Consider the following 25,430-nt stretch of genomic DNA (forward strand, 5'->3'; position numbering starts at 1 on the left):
CATTCGTCAATATTAGAGGCCTATCTATGGCGAAGGTTCTGAAACATTTGTGAGGGCCATCAATCATTATAAGTAGTTTAGTACATTGCACTTGCATTATGTAGTGCTAAATCTATAAATTCTAATAGATTTTTAGGAAAATAAAATAATTTTGCCTAAAAAATAAAAAAACACAGATTAAGATAATGTATCATCAATATGTGATCTGAGCAGAGAGAGAGGGGGGGGGGCACAGACATTAATTCTGCAGCCGCTCAATACTGTAGATGTAGACAGATATTGTGAGTCTAATCCCCCCGGTCACAGTAAACATTAGGCCTAGAACAGGGCTGAGGTGCATTGTGAATGAAACGTATAGGAAGATGGATGGCCTGATACAGGAGAAAATGGCAGGCACACAAGCATGAAGGCTGCAGGCACCCTCACCATCCGTGTACCGGCACTGAATACCAATGAGTGCAGGGACCCCGTCCTCAGCAGTGCCAGACAAGCAGGCTGCAACACTGAAACGGAGCAGCCAGGGAACTCACAAGACATCCATATGAATGGGGCAAGAGGCAGAGGCTCACTAACCTTTGGTTTTTTGTTCAGCAGCCTGAAACAAAAAGAAAGAAAAAGTCTTTAATTGAAGGTCAAAAAAACACTATGGAAAAAAGTGACAGAAAGCTAAACGGGAGAGAGAAGGGGAAGAGCATACAAGAATAGGGAGACAGGGGAGGAAAGAGAGCGCTCAACAGCAAGAGAGGGATTAGGAAAGAGTGTACGAAACAGTGAGAGACGGAAGGGCAAAAGACAGAGCATGACAGAGGGAGCGTGACAGGAACAGAGATGGTACGTGAGACAGACATAAGGTGAAAGAGACAGAGGGAGCACAAGAGAGACAGGAGGCAAAAGAAGTATGAATGACAGAGCGTTACAGACACAGGAGCGAGAGGGCATGTGGAGGAAGCAGTCAGGGAAGAGGAGAGCACGCAACAGACAGGGAGGGGGAAAAAAAAAGAGTTTTGAGAAAATGAGCACACAGCTGAGAGAGGCATAACAGAGTGAGACAGAAGGGTAAAGGCAAGCAGCAGACAGAAGGGGTAAAAAAGAGAGAGCGAGAGAGAGAAAGAGAGAGAGCGAGAGAGAGAAAGAGAGAGAGCGAGAGAGAGAAAGAGAGAGAGCGAGAGAGAGAAAGAGAGAGAGCGAGAGAGAGAAAGAGAGAGAGCGAGAGAGAGAAAGAGAGAGCGAGAGAGAGAAAGAGAGAGCGAGAGAGAGCGAGAGCGAGAGAGAGCGAGAGAGAGCGAGAGAAAGAGAGAGAGCGAGAGAAAGAGAGAAAGAGAGAGAGCGAGAGAGAGAGAGAGCGAGAGAGAGCGAGAGAAAGAGAGAGAGCGAGAGAGAGCGAGAGAGAGAGAGAGCGAGAGAGCGAGAGAAAGAGAGAGAGCGAGAGAGAGAAAGAGAGAGAGCGAGAGAGAGAAAGAGAGAGAGCGAGAGAGAGAAAGAGAGAGAGCGAGAGAGAGAAAGAGAGAGAGCGAGAGAGAGAAAGAGAGAGAGCGAGAGAGAGAAAGAGAGAGAGCGAGAGAGAGAAAGAGAGAGAGCGAGAGAGAGCGAGAGAGAGCGAGAGAGAGCGAGAGAGAGCGAGAGAGAGCGAGAGCGAGAGCGAGAGAAAGAGAGAGAGCGAGAGAAAGAGAGAGAGCGAGAGAAAGAGAGAGAGCGAGAGAAAGAGAGAGAGCGAGAGAAAGAGAGAGAGCGAGAGAAAGAGAGAGAGCGAGAGAAAGAGAGAGAGCGAGAGAAAGAGAGAGAGCGAGAGAAAGAGAGAGAGCGAGAGAGAGAGAGAGAGCGAGAGAAAGAGAGAGAGCGAGAGAAAGAGAGAGAGCGAGAGAAAGAGAGAGAGCGAGAGAAAGAGAGAGAGCGAGAGAAAGAGAGAGAGCGAGAGAAAGAGAGAGCGAGAGAAAGAGAGAGAGCGAGAAAAAGAGAAAGAGCGAGAAAAAGAGAAAGAAAGAGAAAAAGAGAAAGAAAGAGAAAAAAAGAGAAAGAAAGAGAAAAAGAGAAAGAAAGAGAAAAAGAGAAAGAAAGAGAAAAAGAGAGAGAGAAAGAAAGCATGTGACAAAAAGACAGTGGTTAGAGGGGGCACAACAGAGGGGGAGAAAGAGGGTACAAACCGTGTGGGGGTGAAGAAGGGCAAGCTAAGGAGTGGATGACAGAGACATGAGGCAAAAAAAAAAGTGTACGGCAAAGAGATAGGGGTGAAAGAACGCACCACAGAGGGGGGTGATATGGAGCACACAATAAACACAGAGCAAAAGAGTGCATGACAGAGACAGAGGGGGGAAACTGAGAACACAGAATGAAAAACCGAAGGGGGAACAGAGAGCAAGGGGAAAGAGTGTGTACAGCAGAGAGTGAGGGGTAAGGAAGGGCACAGTAGAGACACAGGGCATGTGAGAGGGTCTGCTACAGGTTGGAGAGGGCAGACTACGGCCTCTCTACTGCTAATTGCCTCCTTGACGCTTTCTAAGTGCAAGAACTTCAGAGCTTCCCAGTATCCTGAGAGCGGTTCCCATCCATCTCCAGCAGATTCGGCCTCCGCCATCAGGACTCTGGTATTTTAATTAGAGGGAAATCTTTGCCAAATACAATGTCCAAAAAGAAACCAACCCTGACCTTTTTCTGGGCACCTTCCTTCTTCTTCTTTTCTTCCTGCTTTTTCTTTTTCTTTTCTTCCATCAAATGTTCCTCTTTTTGAGTCTCTGGCTCTATGTCCCTGAGGAAGAAAGAAAGAAACAATTGTGAACCCTCCATGAAGAGCAGTATGAGCAGGTTATAGGGATCGCGCCCTTATAAACAGGGGAGCACTGTGTGAACAGGTACATAGAAAGAGCCGGCTAAGTACTGGGAACTTCTTAGATTTGTCTGTCATAGGACAATAGTGGTCGCATTCATTTAGGCTTTATTCACACAGAGCAGATTTGTTGTAGAAGTCTCTGACTGTAAAGAGAGATCTATGTCTCACTGTTGATAGTGAAGAGGTTATAGCAACAGTTTAAAGCTTGCAAAAAAAAAAAAAAAAAAAAAACTCTATTGGTGCAATTTTATAAATGGGGAATTTAGCCATTTTTTTTACTTTGGAATCAACTGGTGTCAGAAAGTTATATAAATTTTGTATTTAAAGAAAATCTCCAGTCTTCCAGTACTTATTAGCTGCTGTATGTCCTGCGGGAAGTGATGTATTCTTTCGAGTGCTCTCTGCTGCCACCTCTGTCCAGGTCAGGTACTACTATCTCGAGCAGGAGAGTTTTTCTATGGGGATTTGCTCCTGCTCTGGACAGAGGTGGCAGCAGAGACTGGAAAGGATACACCAATTCCTGCAGGACATACAGCAGCTGATAAGTATGGGAAGACTGGAGATTTTTAAATAGAAGTACATTACAAATCTATATAACTTTCTGACTCCAGTTGATTTGAAAGAAGAAAAAAAAAATACACCAGAGTTCCCCTTTAATTGAATACCAATATATACAAATATTTACATATATTGTGAACCCTCACTTGGTCAACAGAATAAGTCACTCAGTCAATTGTTTACAGTGATGTAGATGACTTCTGTTAATCTAGATGAGTCCTGAGTCCTAGGAGCAATGTCAGCTGCACGTGGGGTCGGCGTCCCATGATGAAGTTAGGCGCTCATAGCCAAATAGACTGCCATAAAACGTGTGAGTGTTTGATCTGACAGCTTAGACTGTTAACTACTGCTCTATAAAGTCCTCCATGCTGTTGCCTCTTCTAAAGGTGGCCTTAAACTTTTAATAACTGGACATAAGTTCTCTCCCACATGACCCCCATTCTTCCCATAAACAGGAATGTTTAGCATGGCCAAGCGTTCCTGTGTTCTCTATGGGGAGGGTAAAGCCTAGGGCTCCATAGACTCACATTATGAGCCCAACTCTGATTTTTCCTCTCTCAACCGGTACGGGTCTAAACACTAAGACCTGGACCGATGAAAACATTTGACACGTCCTTATGACAACAGGTACACTTTGAGGTGCACTATAAAGAAAAAGGTGCAGGATCCCGTCTCCTATATGGGGGCAGTGTATGGAAGGCACATTGGCCACCCCCTACAATCTCAGGGACAACTAAAAATGAAGCCTACCGAGAAGAAACCTGAAGAAAATGCCATATAAATGTTATATAACACGTATAGCAGCTTATCCCGAGAGGTCACCTGACACCACACAGGTACACTTTAAGGGTATCTCCTCACAAAGTCCAATTAACATGAGGATGCTGCATCAAGACAGACATGCCACATTATGTCCATCCTTATACATGGACAACGTAACCTCATCTATATAATAACAGAAAACCAAGTGACAGGACTGAAATAGGTGAAAATATAAAGAAAACGGATCGGTCCCTGGCCAGGAGCGGAATCATGTGGTGTACAGCCACACAATGCCGTTGTTGTCTTTGCCTCTGATAGAGGTTAGGAAATAAGTTGCACCTTCTGCGACCCTCCAGAGCAATCAGCAGACTAGAGAGCCGGAGGAGAGGGGGAATCCAATCTGGGCAGCCAGCCATAAAAATGCCAGAAGGCTGCTCAAATAGCTTTCTCCTGCTATCAAGGGTCCTTCAGGCTTGTAAACCAGCACAGAAAAAGCCTGCCGCCTAATCCCAGGCCGCACTACAATCCTTAATGGTAAACACTAGCTGCTTACCAGGGTATACAGATTAGCAGGCCACAAATACACTATACAGCTAGGTGCAAACAACCATACTAAGTGGACAACAAAAAGCAAAAGATAATAATAATATTATTATTATTTAATAATAATAAATAATAATAAATAATAATAACAATAATAATAAATTTTAATTCCAGCTATGAATCTATTCTGCAATGCAGTAGCGGTCTGTGATGGCTTCTGCAGTGTAATGCTATGTTTACACTGAGCGATCATTTGCCCAATCGAACGATTAACGATTTCGAAGTACCGATGTGTTTTCTATACCGATCAGTGTTTAGATTAAACGATATATTGTTTGGAAAATGTTATTGCGATCATTTTAAGATCGCTTAAAGGGGTAGTGCGGCGCTAAACAATTATTTACAAAATAACACACATTACAAGGTTATACAATTTTGTAATGTGTGTTATGTGAATGACCCCCTTCCCAGTGTTTCCCTCCACCCACGCTAGACCCGGAAGTGTGGTGCATTATACTCCCTGCATCTTGTGTCGACCCCCGTCCGCCATTTTGGGACAATGATGTAATCTTCGGGAGGCCGGCCAAACCGCTCCATCCGTCCCTCATGCTGGCCCCCCTATGCAGCGTCATCAGCAGCTCAGCCGCGATTGGCTGAGCATAACTGTGCTCAGCCAAGTTATGACGCGACAGAGGGGCGCACTACCCCTTTAAGCCCATCTCACACACAGGGTTAATTAGTGAAGGACTGTTTACACAAGGTCTTTTGCTAAAAATTCGCAGATGGCTAACAATCATTTGCTGTGTTTACATAAGACGATTATCGCTCAAATGCGCTTAAAATTCGAATGATAATCGTTCCGTGTAATAGTCCGTTTACATAAAGTGATAATTCGCCCAATCAATCGTTTAACGATTTTGAAGCAACAATTTGTTTTTTTATACGAATATAGCGTTTAGATGAAAAAAAAAAACATTTGAAAAATCGCTAGAAATTTCATTAGAAAAGTTATTGCAATCGTTTTTAAGATCGCTTAAGCCCATCTCACACATAGGGTGAATCTTTGAAAGACTGTTTACATGAAACGATCTGCAATTTGTTAGCGAGCAACCGACGATTGTTTACACAAGCTGATTATCGCTCGAATGCGATAGTTATTGCGAAAATTCTACGATAATCGCTCCATGTAAACGCACCATAAGTGCAGCATAGGATGGTGCTAGGTAGGTACAATCATGTATTCTGCACCAGGGGACGATACCAGATACATGAAGGACGCCTGGTCACCACATTCTGCTAACCTATTCAGAGCAACAAATGTCTTCAAGAAGGGAGGGAGGGGGTTAAGAGAAGCAGTGTCACACTAAAGGCCCTATTCCACGGGACGATTATTGTTCAGATTATCGTTAAGTCGAATCTAAACGATAATTGTTCGGTTGAATAGCAGTTAACAATTAACAGCCGAAGGAGAAATCGTTGATCGTTTAATAAGACCTGGATCGTTCGCATTGAATAAGACGTCGTTCGGTCGTTCGCAGTAGTGACGAACGCAATAGCGACGACAAGGCGACCGCAAGAACGATCATAAGTAACGATTATCGTTCCATGTAAATGGGTGAACGATTTCAGGTCTTTCGCAATAGCGGTCGTTTGGATCGTTTATCGTTAACAATTATGTGAACGATAATCGTCCCGTGGAATAGGGCCCTAAGACACGCAGGATTCCACCTGATTTACTCAAAGTGAACATACTCTAACAGGTTCCTCCTTTCCTTTTCTTACCTGTCCAAACACAACACATACTCCTCTCTGTTATGCCATAAACCGAGCTGAAGAGCACTGGACAGACCAGGATGGAGGACAATTTTAAGCACACAACTTGACCACGTGAAAAGAAAAGGGGTTACTGATGTACTGGGTTTGAAAGGTGCTAATTTAGCATAACCAAAAAAAACAGCAGAACAGCGAGGAAGGGATTACATACTGCTGTTGCTAAGAAGCTAAAGGAATAAGGGGAAGGAACCCTGGTATTTACACAAGGGACAGCCAACCCCCACCTTCACGGGTGGCAAGAGGGAAGCTTTGATTTACCTTTCAGGTACAACATGGGTCTTGAACAGGAAGACAGCCTAAGCTCTAAACTCCATCTTACTCCCACACACCTATAGCTAAGCCTCGTCCTCCCATCCTGCGGTTGTTAGAGACCATATTTCCTCCACAGGCAGTGGACAGCAGAAAGGTCAAGACTTTAGAGCTGTTTACTGGGGTAAGAAGTAATTTTTGGTAAATGGAGTAGGAATCACATAAGGGGGACGTTTTATCAAACGCCAGTGACCATTTACAGTAAGTTGTAAATTAAATTCATTTAGGAGATCGAAGGGGATGTCCCACAACTTGTTCTACTACCAAAACCTCCCAAACCTGTAAAAAGAAAAGAAAAAAAAAAAAAATACCTTTTTGTGTCTTTAGTTTCACCCTCTAAAACATGCTGAATGGGATCTCCTGTGGGAGGTCTTCAGAGGAGGCACACTAGAGATGTTTACTACACGCCCTGAGAATCCTTACCTGTGGGTCTCCTTCTCTGGCACTCGCCCAGCTGCCGCATCACTACAGCCGCGAATACAGATCCGACATATTCTTCCCACTTCAGTAGGAACAACTCGCCTGGAATATGAATGAGGATCTGGCTGCTGCTACACACTTCGCATGCAGGATCACCCGCTAAGGGGGCTTTTTTGTTTTAACTCTGTTTTAACTACGTTTCGTTTACGTTTTAAACAGGCAGCAAAATCATTTTTTTATAGTTATCTGATACATTTTTATATTAATTTTTAAATTAAAAATTTTGAAACTTAAAACATTCATTTTACTTTTAACAAGAATTGAACGGATTTACAGTATTAACGGAGAGAAGCTCATTGTTAGCAGACGGCTGCCTTTGATTTCAGTGCCGCAGGAAGATGTTTCCCAGGACTGGATCCAGCTTTTCCAGGCACACGGAGCAGAGTTTAAGGGAAGCCGGCGGTCGCTTCATTAACCTCATCTCTTTGTCATCACTGTCCAAACGTGTTGAGGGGAAGCAATCAAATGTCAGAGGTGCTTGTAGGGGGGTTAAATAGCTGGGACCAGAGTTCTCTCTGATACCAGCCACTGATAACTCAAGTCTGTTACATAACACTGCCGCACCCACTCTTAAAGGGGTAGTGCGGCGCTAAACAATTATTCACTAAATAACACACATTACAAAGTTATACAACTTTGTAATGTATGTTATGTAAGTGAATGGCCCCCTTCCCCGTGTTTCCCCCCACCCAAACCAGACCCCTAGTGCCGGCCGCCCTCTGCCGCATCATCAGCTACTCAGCTGCGATTGGCTGAGCATAACTGTGCTCAGCCAATTGCGGCTGAGCAGCTGATGACGCGGCAGAGGGAGGCCGGCACTAGGGACGATCGGAGCGGTTCGGCCGTCAGTCCGAAGATGACATCATTGGCACAAGATGGCGGACGGGGGCCGGCAAGAAGCAGGTATGTATAGAGCACTACACTTCCGGGTCTGGTGTGGGTGGGGGAAAACACGGGGAAGGGGGCGATTCACTAACATAACATACATTATAAAGTTGTATAACTTTGTGATGTGTGTTATTTAGTGAATAATTGTTTAGCGCCGCACTACCCCTTTAACCTGCCTTATACGCCTTGCCCAGCATTCTGACTTACACGTACATCAAATTTCAGGAAAGAGTTAAACTACTAAAGATCCCTTTAAAATATATGCTTACCACTGATCATTTATTAGATCTTATATAGACATACATATCTGTCTTGGTCTCTGTTACCAGAGACAGACTGAGCGTAGTAACAGGCAGTGAACACCTGCACAGAAAGGAACTTGGTAACTGCACTGAATTACTTCGCTTGCACTGTAATAAAATAACCAGCTAAACAACTAGGGATATATCTGTCAACACCTGTGTACAGACAGTACATTAAGCCACCAAAGTGAGCTGGGAGATTTCAGCTCTGAAGGAGGCAGACTGTAGAAATGGCTTATAATAAGGGTATAATATTAAGTACCGTGTCCCCCAATAAACGAGCACTATGTAATATTATATTATAGCAGACATGCTGGTAACTGTTTATTTCTGGTGATTTGTAATGTCAGGCAAAAGGTTTTACACCGGGACCAAGGAAGCGGCGGTGTGTAAGTAGTCACGTGATGAGGACATGAGTCCCCGGGCGCTGATCAGTCTACTTATCGAGGTGTGTAACAAGGAAGTAGCATGATAACAGATGGCAGATTGTGGACTGAGCAGATCAGAATGGAGAAGTGCAGATCTTGGAACATAGATTACATTGTGGGTCATAAGTAAATCCAGTTATATAAAAGGCATTAACCCCCACCACCACCCCACCCCCATGGGCTCAATCCATACTGTGCTTATAGATCACCAGCACGAAATACACTAGTCCGGAGTATACAGGCTGCACAAAGACCTTGGCCAAGAATTACTAGAACGGTCTAATTCTTAGTATAGAAAGTTATACACTGCCATGAATTAGATTCAAGCACTTTTTTTTTTTTGCCTACGATTCATCTTGAACGTCTGGCATTTATTCCTGCCATGGTCACTTGGTTTCTGTCTACTGATCCAAGATTGAAGAGGATCTGCCAACTCTGAAGTCAGTAGTGCGTGGTAGATCCTCAGCGGACAGCAGCAGTCTCGTGTCTACAGTTCACTGAAGCTTACAGAGGTTATTGAGGAGGGGGGGGGGGGGCAATTAAAAGGTGTCAGTAAATGTCATTGGTAATATAAGGGTATGGAACATGATCGGCTTTACTAGGCCTCCGTGGTTGTACCAACAGAAGATAGATCTCAAGGATCAATACAATACATTGATCTGTATGATCAATCCAGATCTCATACAAGCCCTCTAGGGGGAAAAAAAAAATTATATATATATATTATTTATATATATATATATATATATATATATATATATATATATATATATATATATATATTATATATAATGTCGCAGTCGTTAAAACTTTCAAAAGCTAAATCAATAGCTGATGTGCTATAAAGCAAGTTTGCAATTTACATTCATTTTTTTTGTAGTTATCATGGAAAGCACGGCACTTCCTGTTTTCTGATTTTTTTTCTAAAAATGACAAAACAGAAGACAGGAAGTCCTGTGTACCCCAGGCCATCTGAGCGCTCACAGAGAGAAGGCAGTCATGTGACTGATGGACACATTGAGCTGTGACTCTCTGTACTGGCCGGAATTCCAACAAGCACAAGTCAGAAAATCTGCCTTCTGGAGACTGGACCTGATTTTCTGGTGAGTACAGCGTTATTTTACAGCATGATAACAACAACAAAAAATATTGAAAGTAAATTGCAAACTTGCTTTATATCACATCTACTGCTGATTTAGATTTTGAAAGTTATAAAGACAGTGACACTTTAAATCCCTTTCCCTTTTTGAAAATAATTTTATTTAAATAAAAAATATAAATGTTATCAACATAAACGTAAAAAGGATTCTTACCCTAAAAAAAAAGAATAAAAAGTGAATAAATCGTCAAATTATGGTACTAATAAAGAAAAAAAAAAAAAGCCCCCATACAGCATCTGAGGTAGAAAATTTAAAAAATAAAAATTACAAAGTTTAGAAAGAGATTCAAATTGTTTACTAACAAAAAGTTTTTTTAAAAAATAAAAACAGTAACATGAAGAAAACAGTATAAATGGGGTACGGTTTTAATCGTATTAACCTAAGGAATATAAACAACTATTTTATCGCACAGTCAGTGGCATAAAAGCTCAAATCTGCAAATAATTTTTTTTCCCTTCAGTTTCACCTAAAAAATTTTCCCCCTGTTTTGCAATATACTTTATGGTAAATTGAAGGATATTACAAAGTACAAATTGGTCCTGCAAAAAACAAGTCCTTACAAGGTTTCGTAGATGAGACAATAAGTTGAGTTACGCCTTCTGGAAGAAAAATGCACAGTCGCCTCTGTAAACTTCTGACCACTGGATTTCCGATTTATATATTATTTTTATATGGTCCGTTTGTGAACATTTGTTGGAAAAATTCCTCATATCAGGTACAAAGCAGATGCTAAAACTATAGATTGTTGTCTGAAGGAGAGAAATATGGGTTTTACTGACTGCGACCCAAGAGTATGGAAACTTATGACCACCAGTCATTATCATTAGTATAAACTGTAGTAGCAGATTTGTGGAAAATAAGTTTCATATTTGCTTCATGAAAATTATATGTGGTTTTATTACTATTTCAGCCAGACAGTAGAAAGTCATACAGATATGAGAATTACTTCTATTAAAAAAAAACCTCAAGTCTCCCTGTACATATCAGCTGCTGTATGTCCTGCAGGAAATGGTGTACTCTTTGCATCCTGACACAGTGCTCTCTGCTGCCACCTCTGTCCATGTGATGAACTGCCCAGAGCAGTATCAGCTGGGCTGTAAGCCAGTAGTACACACAGGACTTCCTTTCCTGTAGTTATTTGGCCAATGGTAGCACAGCATTCCATACTGATCTTCCATGACATTTTGTCTGTGAAAGTGCACTGACCAAGCTGCCCCTGTGCGGGGGGAGGATTTGCATTACATAAATATAAATGTCAATGATGGGAGTAGGGGTTACTGATGGACTATGGGAGCAGAAATTAAAAACATCAAATGGGGGGGTTATGCCTCAGGGGTTACCAAACTGCTTCTAATGGTGCGTTTACACAGACTGATTATCGTTCGAAATTTCATGATAATGATCGCATTTGAGCGATAATCGGCTCGTGTAAACACAGCGAACGATCAAGCGAGAAATCGTTCATTGTGATCTTTCAACGTGTTCTCAAATCGTTGTTGGTCGTTCACTAAAAATTTGCAAATCGCTTCGTGTTAACAGTCCTTCACCGATTCACCTGGTGTGTGAGATGGGCTTAAGCGATCTTAAAACGATCGCAATAACGAATTTTCCAAATAATATATTGTTCTGTCTAAACGCTGATCGTTATTAAAAAAAAAAACCACATTGTTACTTCAAAATCGTTAGATAGGGCGAATTATCGCTCCGTGTAAACGCACACAAATGCATCCATTTTCTGCAATTCGTTTTTTTTTGCAAAAAACGGATCCGTTAAACGGATGCTGAGAACGCAGTGTGAACCTAGCCATACCAAGCAGGATTATAATTAGAGATAAGCGAACCAGAGTGTGCGACATTTGATTACCGGTGGATGAAGAAGTTGGATGCAGCCCTAAGGCTGCCTGGAAAACATAGATAAAACCATAGGTTTATCCGTAAAAGAGAGGAAAAAAAAAAAAAGTTGGAGGGCACTCACCGTACTGATGTGTAAACTTTATTCCATACAAGCTTTAAAATTCCAGCCGGTTCATCTGTAGCGGGCTCGGACGGCAACCACTAATTAGCACGAGCTATTACAGCTGTTTTGCGTGCTTTGTCAGGCGAAGCGTGCATGTGCACGAAACAGCTGTAATAGCTTGTGGAATAAAGTTTACACATCAGTACGGTGAGTGCCCTCCAACCTTTTTTTTTCTCTTCTACAGATATACGTATGAATGTTTTTGTATTTCATGAGGAGCACCCGATGCAGTGTTTTTGGTATATGCAACCTCATCTCGCAATCCAATAGCAGCTGTGCCTGGAGGGTAGTGCGGGTACTGTTTTCTTTGTAAAGCTTTGTGTAAAACCATAGGTTGTTACCATGTTTCCCTGACTCACTCGGGCTGCATCCAACTTGGCATTTCATGCATGCTGGGGTTTGGATGGACCCAATCGTGCTCGAGTCTCTACTTTTCATATAAGAACTGATACACTGAATAATCCTGCCAACCATGCCAACCATGTTTGCAGGAGTCGAGTTAGAGCATGCGGACAGTTCTTGTACGACCATTGCATTTCATGGCCCCATCACGTCCGCTGCGTCTCATACCGCTGCGACTACCTGTAAATGAAGTTTAATAGAAAATCGCCTGACTTTTCACTACACCACAAATAAGCCCTGGACTATCTTAAGTAACTTCCATCCAGCACTCGGGTAATGAAGAGGATCCCTCTGGACCGGCAGCTGTCACATGAAGCCGAGAGCTGCATCCCAAAGCAGATCTCAGCTCCGGCAAACCAAGTCCTTCCATAGTAAACAATACAAGTCTCCCGAGATCCATCTTAAGGCTGCAGACATGCGCGCTGCGCTCCTGTGCAGTCACACAAGGCAGAGAGAAGCACAGCAGCATCCTTATAAGCTTCACACTATGAACTATGGGGAGTAACCTCAACGTGAGAACAATTAGGTTAATTCTCAATGACGAGGACAAACAGATGACTACTACTCCTACCTGACAGTGTTCACATTGGAAAGAGACAGGAGCTCACACTGTAGCTACAGCTGATGCAACAGATTGCTTAAAAGCTGGGACTCCCACCGATAGAGAATACAGACATTTCTGATTTAATGGAGGGAGAGTATCTGCCCAGTCCGATAGAGTTGGTCGGTTGCACGACGGACTATGACAGATTCTTAGGCCCCATTCACACGTCCGTGTCAGTTTTTACTGTCAGGAAATCCTGATCAGGACACCTCAAATGTCATCAGGAAAGTATCAGGATTTCCTGACAGTAATCCGTTTTTAGCTTCAGAAAACCATCAGGAAAAGCCTTCAGGATTTCCTGATCAGAAGAAAAAATAGGACATGATGGGAGATGTATTTCTGCAAACTAGATGGTCACAGCTTGCAGAAGTAAAACTCCCATCATGCCCGGCTGACAGGTCATGATGGGAGTTGTACTTCTGCAGCCTGTGGCCATCCAGGTTGCAGGGCATAATGGGGGCTGCACTCCTGCAGGCTGGATGGACGGGTGCGAGCGGGCGGCCCAGCAGAGAGGTGTGCTGAGGTTGCAGGTGCCCGGCAGAAAAGTGTGCGGGCGTGCCAGCGGCCTCTTAACCTGTCCGGAATCCCGGGCACTTTCCTGATGCACATCAGGAAAGTGCCCGTGATTCCGGTGCTCCCATAGATTTCTATGGGGGCGTCCGGACCGGAATTCCGGACATAAATAGGACATGTCCTATTTTTTCCGGATCTATTTTCCGGAACGGACACCCTTCCGGAAAAATCCAGAACGGTGTCCGTGACTAATGAAAGTCTATGCGTCCAGAAATCCGTGTGGTTTTTCCGGACGTGTGAAGGGGGCCTTAGTGATCACACTGACTTTAGGGGTCTGCCAGGTTACTATTTTGCGGGATTTCACCAAACAAAATCTGTGACGGTGCCCCAACGCAAATTAACCCTGCCCAACGCCTTTCACATATGTCCCATAGCATCATCGGGCCGCCAACCATTGTTAAAGGAGAAGTCCGGCCAAAATTAATTTTTGATATGTTGTTACTTATGAAAAGTTATACAAATTTCTAATGTACATTAATTATGGGAAATGCACATATAGAGCTATTTCCCTTAATTTAGTAGATCAGGAAGTGTTAGAAATATCTCTGAAGAAGTGACGTCACGACCCAGGGTGTAATTCCTATGGAGTGTCCAGCAGGGGGCGCTCTCTATATAGAAGTCTATGGGACTTTATTGTTTCTATGGGTTTCTATGTAATGTAATGTAATGTAGTGTACAGTGCTTTATTGAATGAATACATCTATGGAATACTTTGGGGAGCAAGTGTCCTTGCTCCCCAAAGTATTGCATAAAGTATTCATTCAATACATTCAATACACAGTAAGCCCGCCGATCCGCCGAATTTCCGCCGCATTCCCGCCGATCCGCCACACGCTGATCCGCCGCAATCCCGCCGATCCGGACCATATACATTGAACTACAGCTCCCATCATCTGCTTCTAGTATGAACAGGTGATGGGAGCTGTAGCTGGGTAATGGATATGACATGCCGCCGGGCGCAGGGGGGAGCCGCTCAGTACACAGGAGCGCTCCCCCCTCCCCCTCCTCCTTCCGTGATAACTTCCGCCTATACCAATGCTGAGTCCCTGCCTGGCCGCCGCTCTCCGCTCTCCCCCCCATACATACCGGCTCCCGATGCATCCTGGTGTCCGCGCTGATGCCGGTATATGTGAGCGGAGAGCGGCGGCCAGGCAGGGACTCAGCATTGGTATAGGCGGAAGTTATCACGGAAGGAGGAGGAGGAGGAGGGGGGAGCGCTCCTGTGTACTGAGCGGCTCCCCCCTGCGCCCGGCGGCATGTCATATCCATTACCCAGCTACAGCTCCCATCACCTGTTCATACTAGAAGCAGATGATGGGAGCTGTAGTTCAATGTATATGGTCCGGATCGGCGGGAATGCGGCGGATCAGCGTGTGGCGGATCGGCGGGAATGCGGCGGAAATTCGGCGGATCGGCGGGCTTACTGTGTATTGAATGTATTGAATGAATACATTTATGCAATACTTTGGGGAGCAAGAACACTTGCTCCCCAAAGTATTCCATAGATGTATTCATTCAATAAAGCACTGTACACTACATTACATAGAAACCCATAGAAACAATAAAGTCCCATAGACTTCTATATAGAGAGCGCCCCCTGCTGGACACTCCATAGGAATTACACCCTGGGTCGTGACGTCACTTCTTCAGAGATATTTCTAACACTTCCTGATCTACTAAATTAAGGGAAATAGCAGTATATGTGCATTTCCCATAATTAATGTACATTAGAAATTTGTATAACTTTTCATAAGTAACAACATATCAAAAATTAATTTTGGCCGGACTTCTCCTTTAAACAGGAAAATCCTTGAGCCATTGAGTTTACTACTTCTAAGGGCATCCTAACCAGACTCCCTAGACATGGTGCACCATCTATTCTCGAGATTTATTAAAACTATGTCAAAACAGAAATGGGAGGGGCTTGCAACAACCAATCGGATTCCTTTCATTTTTAAAACAAAAGCTGGAATCTGACTGGCTGCTATGGGCAACTCCCTGACTGCCCATTAGTCTCCCTCGACCCCTAACGTTTACTGAATAATAGAATACTATTGGACAAACCTAGTAGACGCAAAAGAAACAACGTACCGACAGGGCAGGCAGAGCGATCCAAGAGGTTGGGAACAGTTTTACGCTCTAAATCCGACTCCCCCCACTGGATAAAAGCAAAAATGCATTGGATATAATTTCTGATGAAGAACTGGCGGCTGTAGAGCAGTGTGCGCCGACGTTACCCAGGCGTGTAATCCCATTCAGCCCAGGTTTTACGTGAGAGAGTACAATGCCTATTAACCTTTAACCCAATAATGCTGGGATTAGAGTACACACCGCCACCTCCCCGCCGGACTCCGCAGATGAACGCCATTCACCCCACATACCTGAGGCCGCTTTCACACACTTCTTAGGGTAATCGCTACAGAGTCTGGTTGTCTTCTGCCCCGAAATGGTGCAGCAGCCAGAAATCAACAGTCAACAGTGAAAAAAAAAAAAAAAAAATTATACATATGTTTAAATTCGGATTTGCCATACCCAGAGCACTGGATTAAAATTTTTTTTTTATCCAGTGCTCTGGGTATGGCAAATCCGAACTTAAACACCAAACCAATAATGGAAAAAATAAAAAAATAAAAAAAAATAAAAAAAAGTACTAATTGGGCTTAAAGGGGAGTCCCTCACTAGGTGACATCCTTAAAGGGAACTTGTCCTTTCAAAAAAATTTTGAACACCTGCATGGTTTGGTGGATTAACCCTTTAAATCAGTGATTTCCCTGAGATTATGAGAGTCTTCTCCATGGTGCTCAGCTTATTCACAGGACCACAGCTGGGTTGTTTGCCAGCGGTGCACACACGTGAACTTCCTTTCCCTTAAAGTGACTGTACCACCAGGCCTAGGCTGAAGCACTGGAGGCGGGCCGACCCACCCTTAGTGGGAAGAAACTCCAGCTAGGGTGCCATTGATTCTAACGGAGTCACGTCATGGACGGGCTGGGGGTTCTTCCCACTGGCGGTGGGTCGGCCGCCTCCAGTGCTTCTGCCTGGGCCTGGTGGTTCAGTCACTTTAAAGGACAACATGAATGAAGTGACAAAAACAGACAGCCTCAACTTGCATCCACACAGTCCACACAACAGCAGATAAACCCTGCCCTCACTTCCCATGTTCTGTCTTGCTGTTACCAGACAGAATTCCCCTAACAACAGATAGTGAACAGCAAATTGCAGGGAAGTGAGAGCCCTAGCGGTAAAAACATATTTCTGGGGGGGGGGGGGGGGAGGAACTGTGACCATTTAAAGCACAGGTGTCAAACTCAGGCCCTCCAGCTGTTACAAAACTACAACTCCCATCATGCCTGGACAGCCTTCGGCTGTCCAGGCATGATGGGAATTGTAGTTTTGCAACAGCTGGAGGGGCCTGAGTTTGACACCCCTGAAAGTGATCGAAACAAAGTCACATTCTCTATGACTGCGTTCCCCAACTACAACTCCCATCATGAACCACAGGTCCTGACAAGAACGTCACATGTGATCTTAAAATTATAGTGGAAATTCGATTATTTACAAGCAAGCGGCAGTGAGGCTGTGTCCATCACAACGGCTCCTGGAGCGCTTCTGATTGGCTGAGACTCGGCACACCCACTAAGTGCCAGTCTAGCTGATATCCTACATTAAAAAGGGTTCTGATCCCTTTAAGCATCTGATCCACAATGACTGAACCAGCGATCAGACCTCTCTATGGTCAGGTGATGGCCAAGCAGGGAACAATGATGGGCTGAGTAGAGCGCCTCTAGCGGTGACAGCCGTCACTGCACCATATATGGCTTTTGACATGAAATCAATGACTTTTGACCCCTGCGGGCGCCTGTAGCGCTGCCCTGGATCGCAGCCCACAACCCCCATCATCCTGCGGAGATGACGGATCGCCTCCCCCGCGTACCTGGTCTCCTCTCCCTCCGTTTCTTGATGGCAGTGTCGGTACCGGAGGGCTCTCGATGACCGATTCCCTCCTGTCAATCAGCCGCCGCTTTGGAGATCGTCTGAGGCGGAGGAGGGGGCTCCGGGGAGACCCAGCGGAATCCAGGGAGGCGGAGGAGTGAGGGCTCCGGTGCGCGCGCCTCTCCCCCGGGACACGGCCAGGCTCCCTCCGCAGGGCGCTGTCACCTCGGTGTGTGCGGGGGGAGGGCTTCCTCTCCGGCTGCTCGCTCTCGTCCTCGGCTTTCCCCTCAGAGCGCTAACGCTGTTCCGCTGACGGGAGGCAGAAAATGGGCAGCTGCGGCCATTTTGTTGCTAACTGACAAGAAGCCAAGGGAGGGGCGCGGCTATGCAAATGAGACGCTGGGGGCTGACAGTCGTTCGGAACGTTCATAGGCTGCTAAGTTCTCAAAGGGGCGTGTCCACCTTGGTGCTGGGCGGTAAAGGGAAACGACTAGGGGGCGTGTCAAGATGATTGACGGCGTACTCTAAATATGGGCGTGATCATTACCGCCCCCTCCCGCCTTCTATTAGGCGGGCTTATGGGTTGTTTATGTTTTTTTTTTTTTCCAGTTGACAGCTTTAACAGATGGCACAGTGCGCATGCGCAGAGTAGTCCGCCGGGGAAAGCGCATGTCTGGAATAGTTAGTGCTGGCTGTGGACGAGAGGAGACGTGACGTCACTGTCCGCTGCGGCCAATCGCAGTGCAGCTTTCATTACCTATATTTCGCCGGATACTGGTTGGCATTGGCAACAAGACCACTTGTTCTGTGACACCAGTGTAGATAATGGAGGACTTGTCTGCAGCTGGAGGATTGGAGTGGGGGCTTAGTAAAGCACACTTAACAGGGGACTCCATAGAAACTTTTTTTTTTCAAATCAACTAGTGCCAGAGATTTGTAATTTACTTCTATAAAAAAAAAATATCTCCAGTTTTCCAATACCTATCAGCTGCTGTATGTCCTGCAGAAAGTTGTGTATTCTTTCCAGTCTGACACACTGCTCTCTTCTGCCACCTCTGTCCGTGTCAGCAACTGGCTGTTTTTTTAGAATAGAAAACCCGTACAAATCACGGTTTGCTTAAAGAGACTCTGTCAGTAAGATTATGGTGTCCTATCTCAGGGGAGCATAAACTAGTGACAGAGAAGCTGAACAGAATGATGGATCACTTATATAGATCTGTGCAGCTGATCCAGAGATCTCCTCCTGAATAACATGGACAATAAGTAGTCCTCTCTATTATGTGCATGAGCCCAGTAGTCCTGGATATTCATGAGAAGTAGAAAACTCCACCCACCAGCTGCTGATTGGCAGTTATCTATCCATGCTGTGTATAGCAGCTGGAGGGCGGGGGTAGGGGTGTGGCAAAAATCCTATTCTCCTGCATATTAGGAGAACGGCTGAACAGAATGATGGAAGTAATACACCGATCTGTTCAGCATTTCTGTCACTAGTTCATGCTTCCTTCATTTAACCCCTTAAGGACAGAGCCAGTTTCGATTTTTGTGTTTTAGTTTTTTCCTCCTTGTGCTTAAAAGGCCATAGCAGTTGCATTTTTCCACCTAGAGACCCACATGAGCCCTTATTTTTTGCGTCACTAATTGTACTTTGCAATGACAGGCTGAAATTTTGCATAAAGTACACTGCAAAACCAGAAAAAAATTCAAAGTGTGGTGAAATTGAAAAAAAAAAACGCATTTTGTTTATTTGGGGGAAATGTGTTTTTACGCCGTTTGCCCTGGGGTAAAACTGACTTGTTATATATGTTCCACAAGTCGTTACGATTACAACGATATATAACATGTATAACTTATATTGTATCTGATGGCCTGTAAAAAATTTAAACCATTGTCAACAAATATATGTTCCTTAAAATCGCTCCATTCCCAGGCTTATAGCGCTTTTATCCTTTGGTCTATGGGTCTGTGTCAGGTGTCATTTTTTGCGCCATGATATGTTCTTTCTATCGGTACCTTGATTGCGCATATACGATTTTTTGATCGCTTTTTATTACAATTTTTCTGGATTTGATGCGACCAAAAATGCGCAATGTTGCACTTTGGGATTTTTTTGCGCTGACGCCATTTACCGTGCGAGATCAGGAATGTAATTAATAGTTCGGGCGATTACGCACGCGGCGATAGCAAGCATGTTTATTTATTTACTTTTATTTATAACCGGGGAAAAGGGGGGTGATTCAGACTTTTATTAGGGGAGGGGGCTTTTTACTAATAATGACACTTTTTTTTTTACTTTTACACTTATACTAGAAGCCCCCCTGGGGTTGGGGTTATTCCCCCTGGGGTTAGGGTTATTCCCCCTGGGGGACTTCTAGTATAAGTGCTTTGATCTCTCATTGAGATCTCTGCAGCATAGATATGCTGCAGAGATCCATGAGATCGGCACTCGTTTGCTTTCGGCTGCTGCAGCCGGAAACAAACGAGTGCCGAGCCGGGGACGGCGCCATCTTGGAGCGGTCCCCGGCCGGCTTCAGTTACGGAGATCGCTCCTCCGGGATAACATCCCGGAGGAGCGATCTCCCCACTAGACACCAGGGATGACGCTGCGTCCGGTAATCGGATGCAGCTGTCATGTTTGACAGCTGCATCTGATTACTGTATTAGCGGGCACGGCGATCGGACAGTGCCCGCTAATACCAGCGGTCCCGGGCTACAAGTGGCACCCGGGACCGCCGCGGTTCAGAGCGGGGTCGCCACGCGGCCCCGCTCTGAACTCCCTTACCGGCATCAGGGCGTAAATTTACGCCCGATGTCGTTAAGGGGTTAAGACAGTATAAACCTAGTGACAGATTCCCTTTAAAAAATCTGTTGGTCGCGGCAGATTTTAAAGGACACACCCAAGTCACTCCCACGTGACAAGTTTTTGTACAAAAATAGCGAGTTTTTCAATTTTTCTGGAAATTTTGTGCTGCACACCTTTAGTTAATCTGTCAGAACACTACACCAATGGAAAATGGACAAAAACCTGACAATCTGCTGCTGGGAAGAGGTTAGTAAATGAGCCCTACTGGATATACATCATCCCAGTAGTGCACAGTCCATTGTGACGCCATGAAAATATAAGCTTTGTATAGTCACCCATCTCATGCAGAAGAACATAGAGCGGAAATAGAAAAGACCAGGAATAAAGGGAAACAATATTATGTAATAATCCTAATAGAACAGATAACGGAAACCTATTGGATGGCAACAGAACACGGGATAAGAATACAGAATATTGTGACAGCCACAGAATAGAACGCAGCCAATAAATAAAGCACACACCATTGTGATATCATGGCAGTAGAATAAAAACAAAACATCACAATAGATTACTGCCTAAGCATAAAACAAGCGTTATATAAGATCGCAACATAACATAGCGTATATATGAGCTAAACATGAGTATAACGCCGCTGTGACAGCATAGAGAAATAGGGGGAGATTTATCAAACATGGTGTAAAGTGAGACTGGCTCAGTTGCCCCTAGCAACCAATCAGATTCCACCTTTCATTCCTCACAGACTCTTTGGAAAATGAAAGGTTGAATCTGATTGGTTGCTAGGGGCAACTGAGCCAGTCTCACTTTACACCAGTTTGATAAATCTCCCCCATAGACTAATATCTCTGCAGCATCACTTTAGAACGCACAGCATATAAACAGATGCACAGTGCAACCCCATAACATTATATCACCTAAGGAAAGACATGGAATATTGTGATGTCATCAAAATGGATCGCGCACTGTGCTAACATCTTCATAACAAACCCAATAAAGACACGCACACTATTAGCACATTATCAGCTAGGGAAAAGAGAAAACTTGTGATATTACATCACACCATAATATTATGACATCACAGTTGAGCAGCCTAGGACATCTGATTTTTTTATATTCTGCTATATGTGATGTGCAGTGGTGTAGCTACCACAGAGGCAGGGTAGGAAGCTGCTATGGGGCCCATGCATGAGGGGGGCCTGGGAGGTACAGAAATGATAAGAGCCCCTTATCTACTGCAGTGTGTAAGTGACCCAAAGTTCACTTACATGCTGCAACACAAAAAAGGGTTAAAAAGCACAAAAAAAAGGAGATCTCTGCTTGACTGCTCTGATAACCCCTGACCAGTAGTGGATTATAACAGGGGCGTTCCGGGCGGCAGCCCGGGGCCCTTAGCTCCTGGGGGGGGGCATGACCACCCAAACAGACTTATACTTTCAGTGGTGTACTGTCTCCTGGCTACACTTCCGCTATGATTTGCAAAAAATCACTGTTTTTTTTATGGCAATTTTGCACAAATCAGGACATCTTGACATTATCTGTCCTGTACTGTGAACGCCAGGCTAGTGCTGCCATCGTTACAGTGGGGTGGGGGTGCCCAGGCTATGGTAAAGTTAATCCGCCCCTGCCCCTGACCTCTGTTCTCTGGAGCTCCTGCAGAGGTCAGGGGATATTGGCCACACACGGACCGGGACATACATACATCAGGGTCTCCGGAGTGTAGATTTATTTATTTTTCTGGTGTGTGGACCTCTAATCCCCAGCAACTTGGTTTTCTTGTTGTCAGTAAATATCCTGACGATAATTTTGGTATTTTTCTATATGTTTGTGTGTATTTGCCTAGACAAGGTATTTTAGACAGTATCTAATAAAAGTTATATTTTAGTTTTATTCTGTGATTCCCGAGCAGTGAAGCAGACATCTCCTTGTCTTGTGCTTTTTAACCCTTTTTTTGTGTTGCAGCATGTAAGTGAACATTGGGTCACTTACACACTGCAGTACATAATGGGTAAAGCAGAAGGTAGTCGGCTCCTGCACCTATTTGGTTCCTAATTGTCCCTTATACTTAAATACAGTGGACTGACAGAGCAAGCAGCCATTGGCTCTGTGCTCTGCCAGTCACTTTTGTAGCTGCAGGTCGCAAGAGATTTTATTTTTCGGCCACATCACTGAGCCTATATATATATTGCCCCAGTAGCCAGAATCCTGCTCCACACTGACGAGGGGCAAATACCCCGAAACTGCAGTCTGTGGATGGATGCCTAGCCTTGGTAACCCTTGTCTTATGTCGTTATACTCGCCACAGAGTTAGACTTTGACTTACAGGGGCCACCCTGGTGTTTCCCTATTTAGGTCCTAAAGCTCGCAACAGAGTGAGGACCTGAGGGACTACGTATCAGGGTGGTTTGGTGCTCTCCCCACTAGGAGGCACCCCTTGGCAATGGGCTTCCTTCTCTGGAGAGAGGGATATCTGGCTATTCCCGTGTTTTGAGACTCGTAACTGAGGCTCCACGGAGCCCTTTTTTGCATATTTAAATTTTGTAGGGGACAATCAATGGAGACTCGTAAATGAGTACTCCATTGGAATTTTTCACTGTTCTCCCTGAGTTCAGTGATTGTTGTGTTTTGTTGGTATATATATATATATATGCAGTACTTTGTGTTGTGTGTAGGGGAGGTACAGTTTTTTGCTATGGGGCCCCATGAATCCCCGCTACGCCCCTAGTGATGTGTGTTATACTATGCCGCCCATCTGTGCCTTCCATGGGACTATGGATAAAAGGTTAATGCTGTGATTGTGTGTTACTTCTGTCCATGTCTATACTTGGTTGTCATGGTAGCCCAGTTCACGCCCGGGCCCCGGTGTCATGGGACCTGGGTCCTGTGTTGGTTTCACGTTTTACCACTGGTGGTTTATAAAGTGGATGTGTATTTTTGTGAAAGCGGATGTCGTGTCTGGCGTACACTGATTTTGTCAGTCTCTTACACCTGTTCCACCAGCTGGTACCACCCTGTATACCCTGTAACTCCAGGCAACAGTGCACATGCAGGCTCCACACTTCTACCATGTCCTTCTTGGTACTACTGTTAAAGGGCTACTCTGGACAAAATAAAATGTTTTTGAATCAACAGGTATCAGAAAATTATATAGATTTGTAAATTAGTTTTTATTTAAAAAAAAAAAAAAAAAAAAAAAGTCTTCCAGTACTTATTAGCCACTGTATGCCCTGCAGGAAGTGGTGTATTCTTTCCAGTCTGACACAGTGCTCACTGCTGCCACCTCTGTCCAGAGCAGGAGAGATTTTCTATGGGGATTTACTCCAGCTCTTGTTACTGACATGGACAGAGGTGGCAGCAGAGAGCACTGTGTCAGACTGGAAAGAATACACCACTTCCTGCAGGACATACAGCAGCTGATAAGTACTGGAAGACTTAAGATTTTTCTTAATATTACAACTCTCCGGCACCAGTTGATTTGAAAGAATTTTGGGGGGTGACATACCCCTCTAAGATCATCAGAATATAAAACAGGCTATGAGTAAAGCTAAACACTAGTGGTGCATCACAAACATAGAAAACAAAGACAAGATAAGCAGCCTAGTAATAGATGCAAGCATTCTTGTAACATAGTGTAGGAAACATGTCTGTACCACAACAGAATCGAGAGGAAAATGAAGAGACGGCTATTGAAGTTGATAACAATTAAACACAACCTGCTATTGTGAGATTAGCACATTATAAAACTGAGTATGAATTAAAGGTGTTATCCACCCCCCCACCACCCATGCCAAACCATACGCCGTCCTCGTAAGTATTAATATATATATATATATATATATATATATATATATATATATATACAGCTACTCCTTTGCTCCTGACTAAGTAAGCCGTGTAACATGTGGGGTCCCGCTTCTGGAGATGGTCGGATCACGGAGATCTCAGCCGCTGCAGCCCGACACGCGCGCTCCTCAGATGAGTCCAACGCTCATAGAGAATGACGGAGCGCTGGACTCTCCAGTCATTCTCCATGAGTGTTGGTCTCATCTGAGGAGCGCGCACCTGGCTTCGGGCGCCGATATCTCTGTGACCCGACCATCTCCAGAAGCGGGACCCGGCGGGATCACGTGAGTATAGGGGGCTCTAACGGGGGGTCAGGAGCCTGTCACCCCGTCACCGGGGTGACAGGTCCTCTTTAAATGGTATCAGTGTCCGGCCGTCAGTTCTTGAAGGTGTGTGGCCACTTCGCTCAACATATTTAGCCCTTTTTGTATTGTGCTATACCTTGATCTTTTGTTATAGGGGTACTCCAGCGAAAATCTTTTTTAGATAGATTTGTAATTTACTTCCCATACTTATCATCTGCTGTATGTCCTGCAGAAAGTGGTGTGTTCTTTCCAGTCTGACACAGTGCTCTCTGCTGCCCCCTCTGTCCATGTCAGGAACTGTCCAGAGAGGCAGCAAATCCCCACCTCGGACAGAGGTGGCAGCAGAGAGCACTGTGAAAAAAAACAAGATTTCCTGCAGGACATACAGCAGATGCTAAGTATGTGAAGACTTGAGATTTTTAAATAGAAGTAAATTAAAAATCTATATAACTTTCTGAAACCTTTTGACTTACTACTTTGAGAAGATACGTTTACATATTTGTAGTTGTTTAACCATTTCTGAACATATCGGGTATGACACTTGCTTGTGTGACGTCATCATGTTTGTATTACATATGTCTCTTTTGGTACACCATTTAAATTTGCTTTTAGTAGCACCTTGCTTTGCGGTTATTGGTTATCTTTAATGGTGTCCACCCATTGGTCACCACAAAAATAGCAAACACAGTAAACCTTGGGGAAGCAGGCAAGCCTTAAAGGGGTAGTGCGGCGCTAATCATTTATTCACAAAATAACACACATTACAAAGTTATATAACTTTGTAATGTATGTTATGTATGTGAATGGCCCCCTTCCCCGTGTCCCACCACCCCACCCACGCTAGACCCAGA

The 25,430-nt window shown here is 44.5% G+C and overlaps 1 protein-coding gene across 2 annotated transcripts in view; it reads right to left on the bottom strand.

Moving 5' to 3' along the window:
* Nucleotides 1-18,187, bottom strand: part of TNRC6C (trinucleotide repeat containing adaptor 6C) — a 70,316-nt gene extending 52,129 nt beyond the window's left edge. For both annotated transcript variants that reach the window (XM_069953607.1, XM_069953606.1), the window contains exons 1-3: nucleotides 17,618-18,187; nucleotides 2,644-2,743; nucleotides 574-595 (exon numbers count right to left, since the gene is read on the bottom strand). In XM_069953607.1, coding sequence (XP_069809708.1) covers nucleotides 574-595; nucleotides 2,644-2,706 — 85 coding nt within the window. In that variant the 5' untranslated portion in view covers nucleotides 2,707-2,743; nucleotides 17,618-18,187. The remainder of the gene's footprint in view (nucleotides 1-573; nucleotides 596-2,643; nucleotides 2,744-17,617) is intronic.
* Between the last annotated feature and the right edge of the window lie 7,243 nt (nucleotides 18,188-25,430).

Source organism: Dendropsophus ebraccatus, chromosome 14 (genome assembly GCF_027789765.1).
Source record: "Dendropsophus ebraccatus isolate aDenEbr1 chromosome 14, aDenEbr1.pat, whole genome shotgun sequence".
In the NCBI taxonomy this organism is placed as follows: Eukaryota; Metazoa; Chordata; class Amphibia; order Anura; family Hylidae; genus Dendropsophus; species Dendropsophus ebraccatus.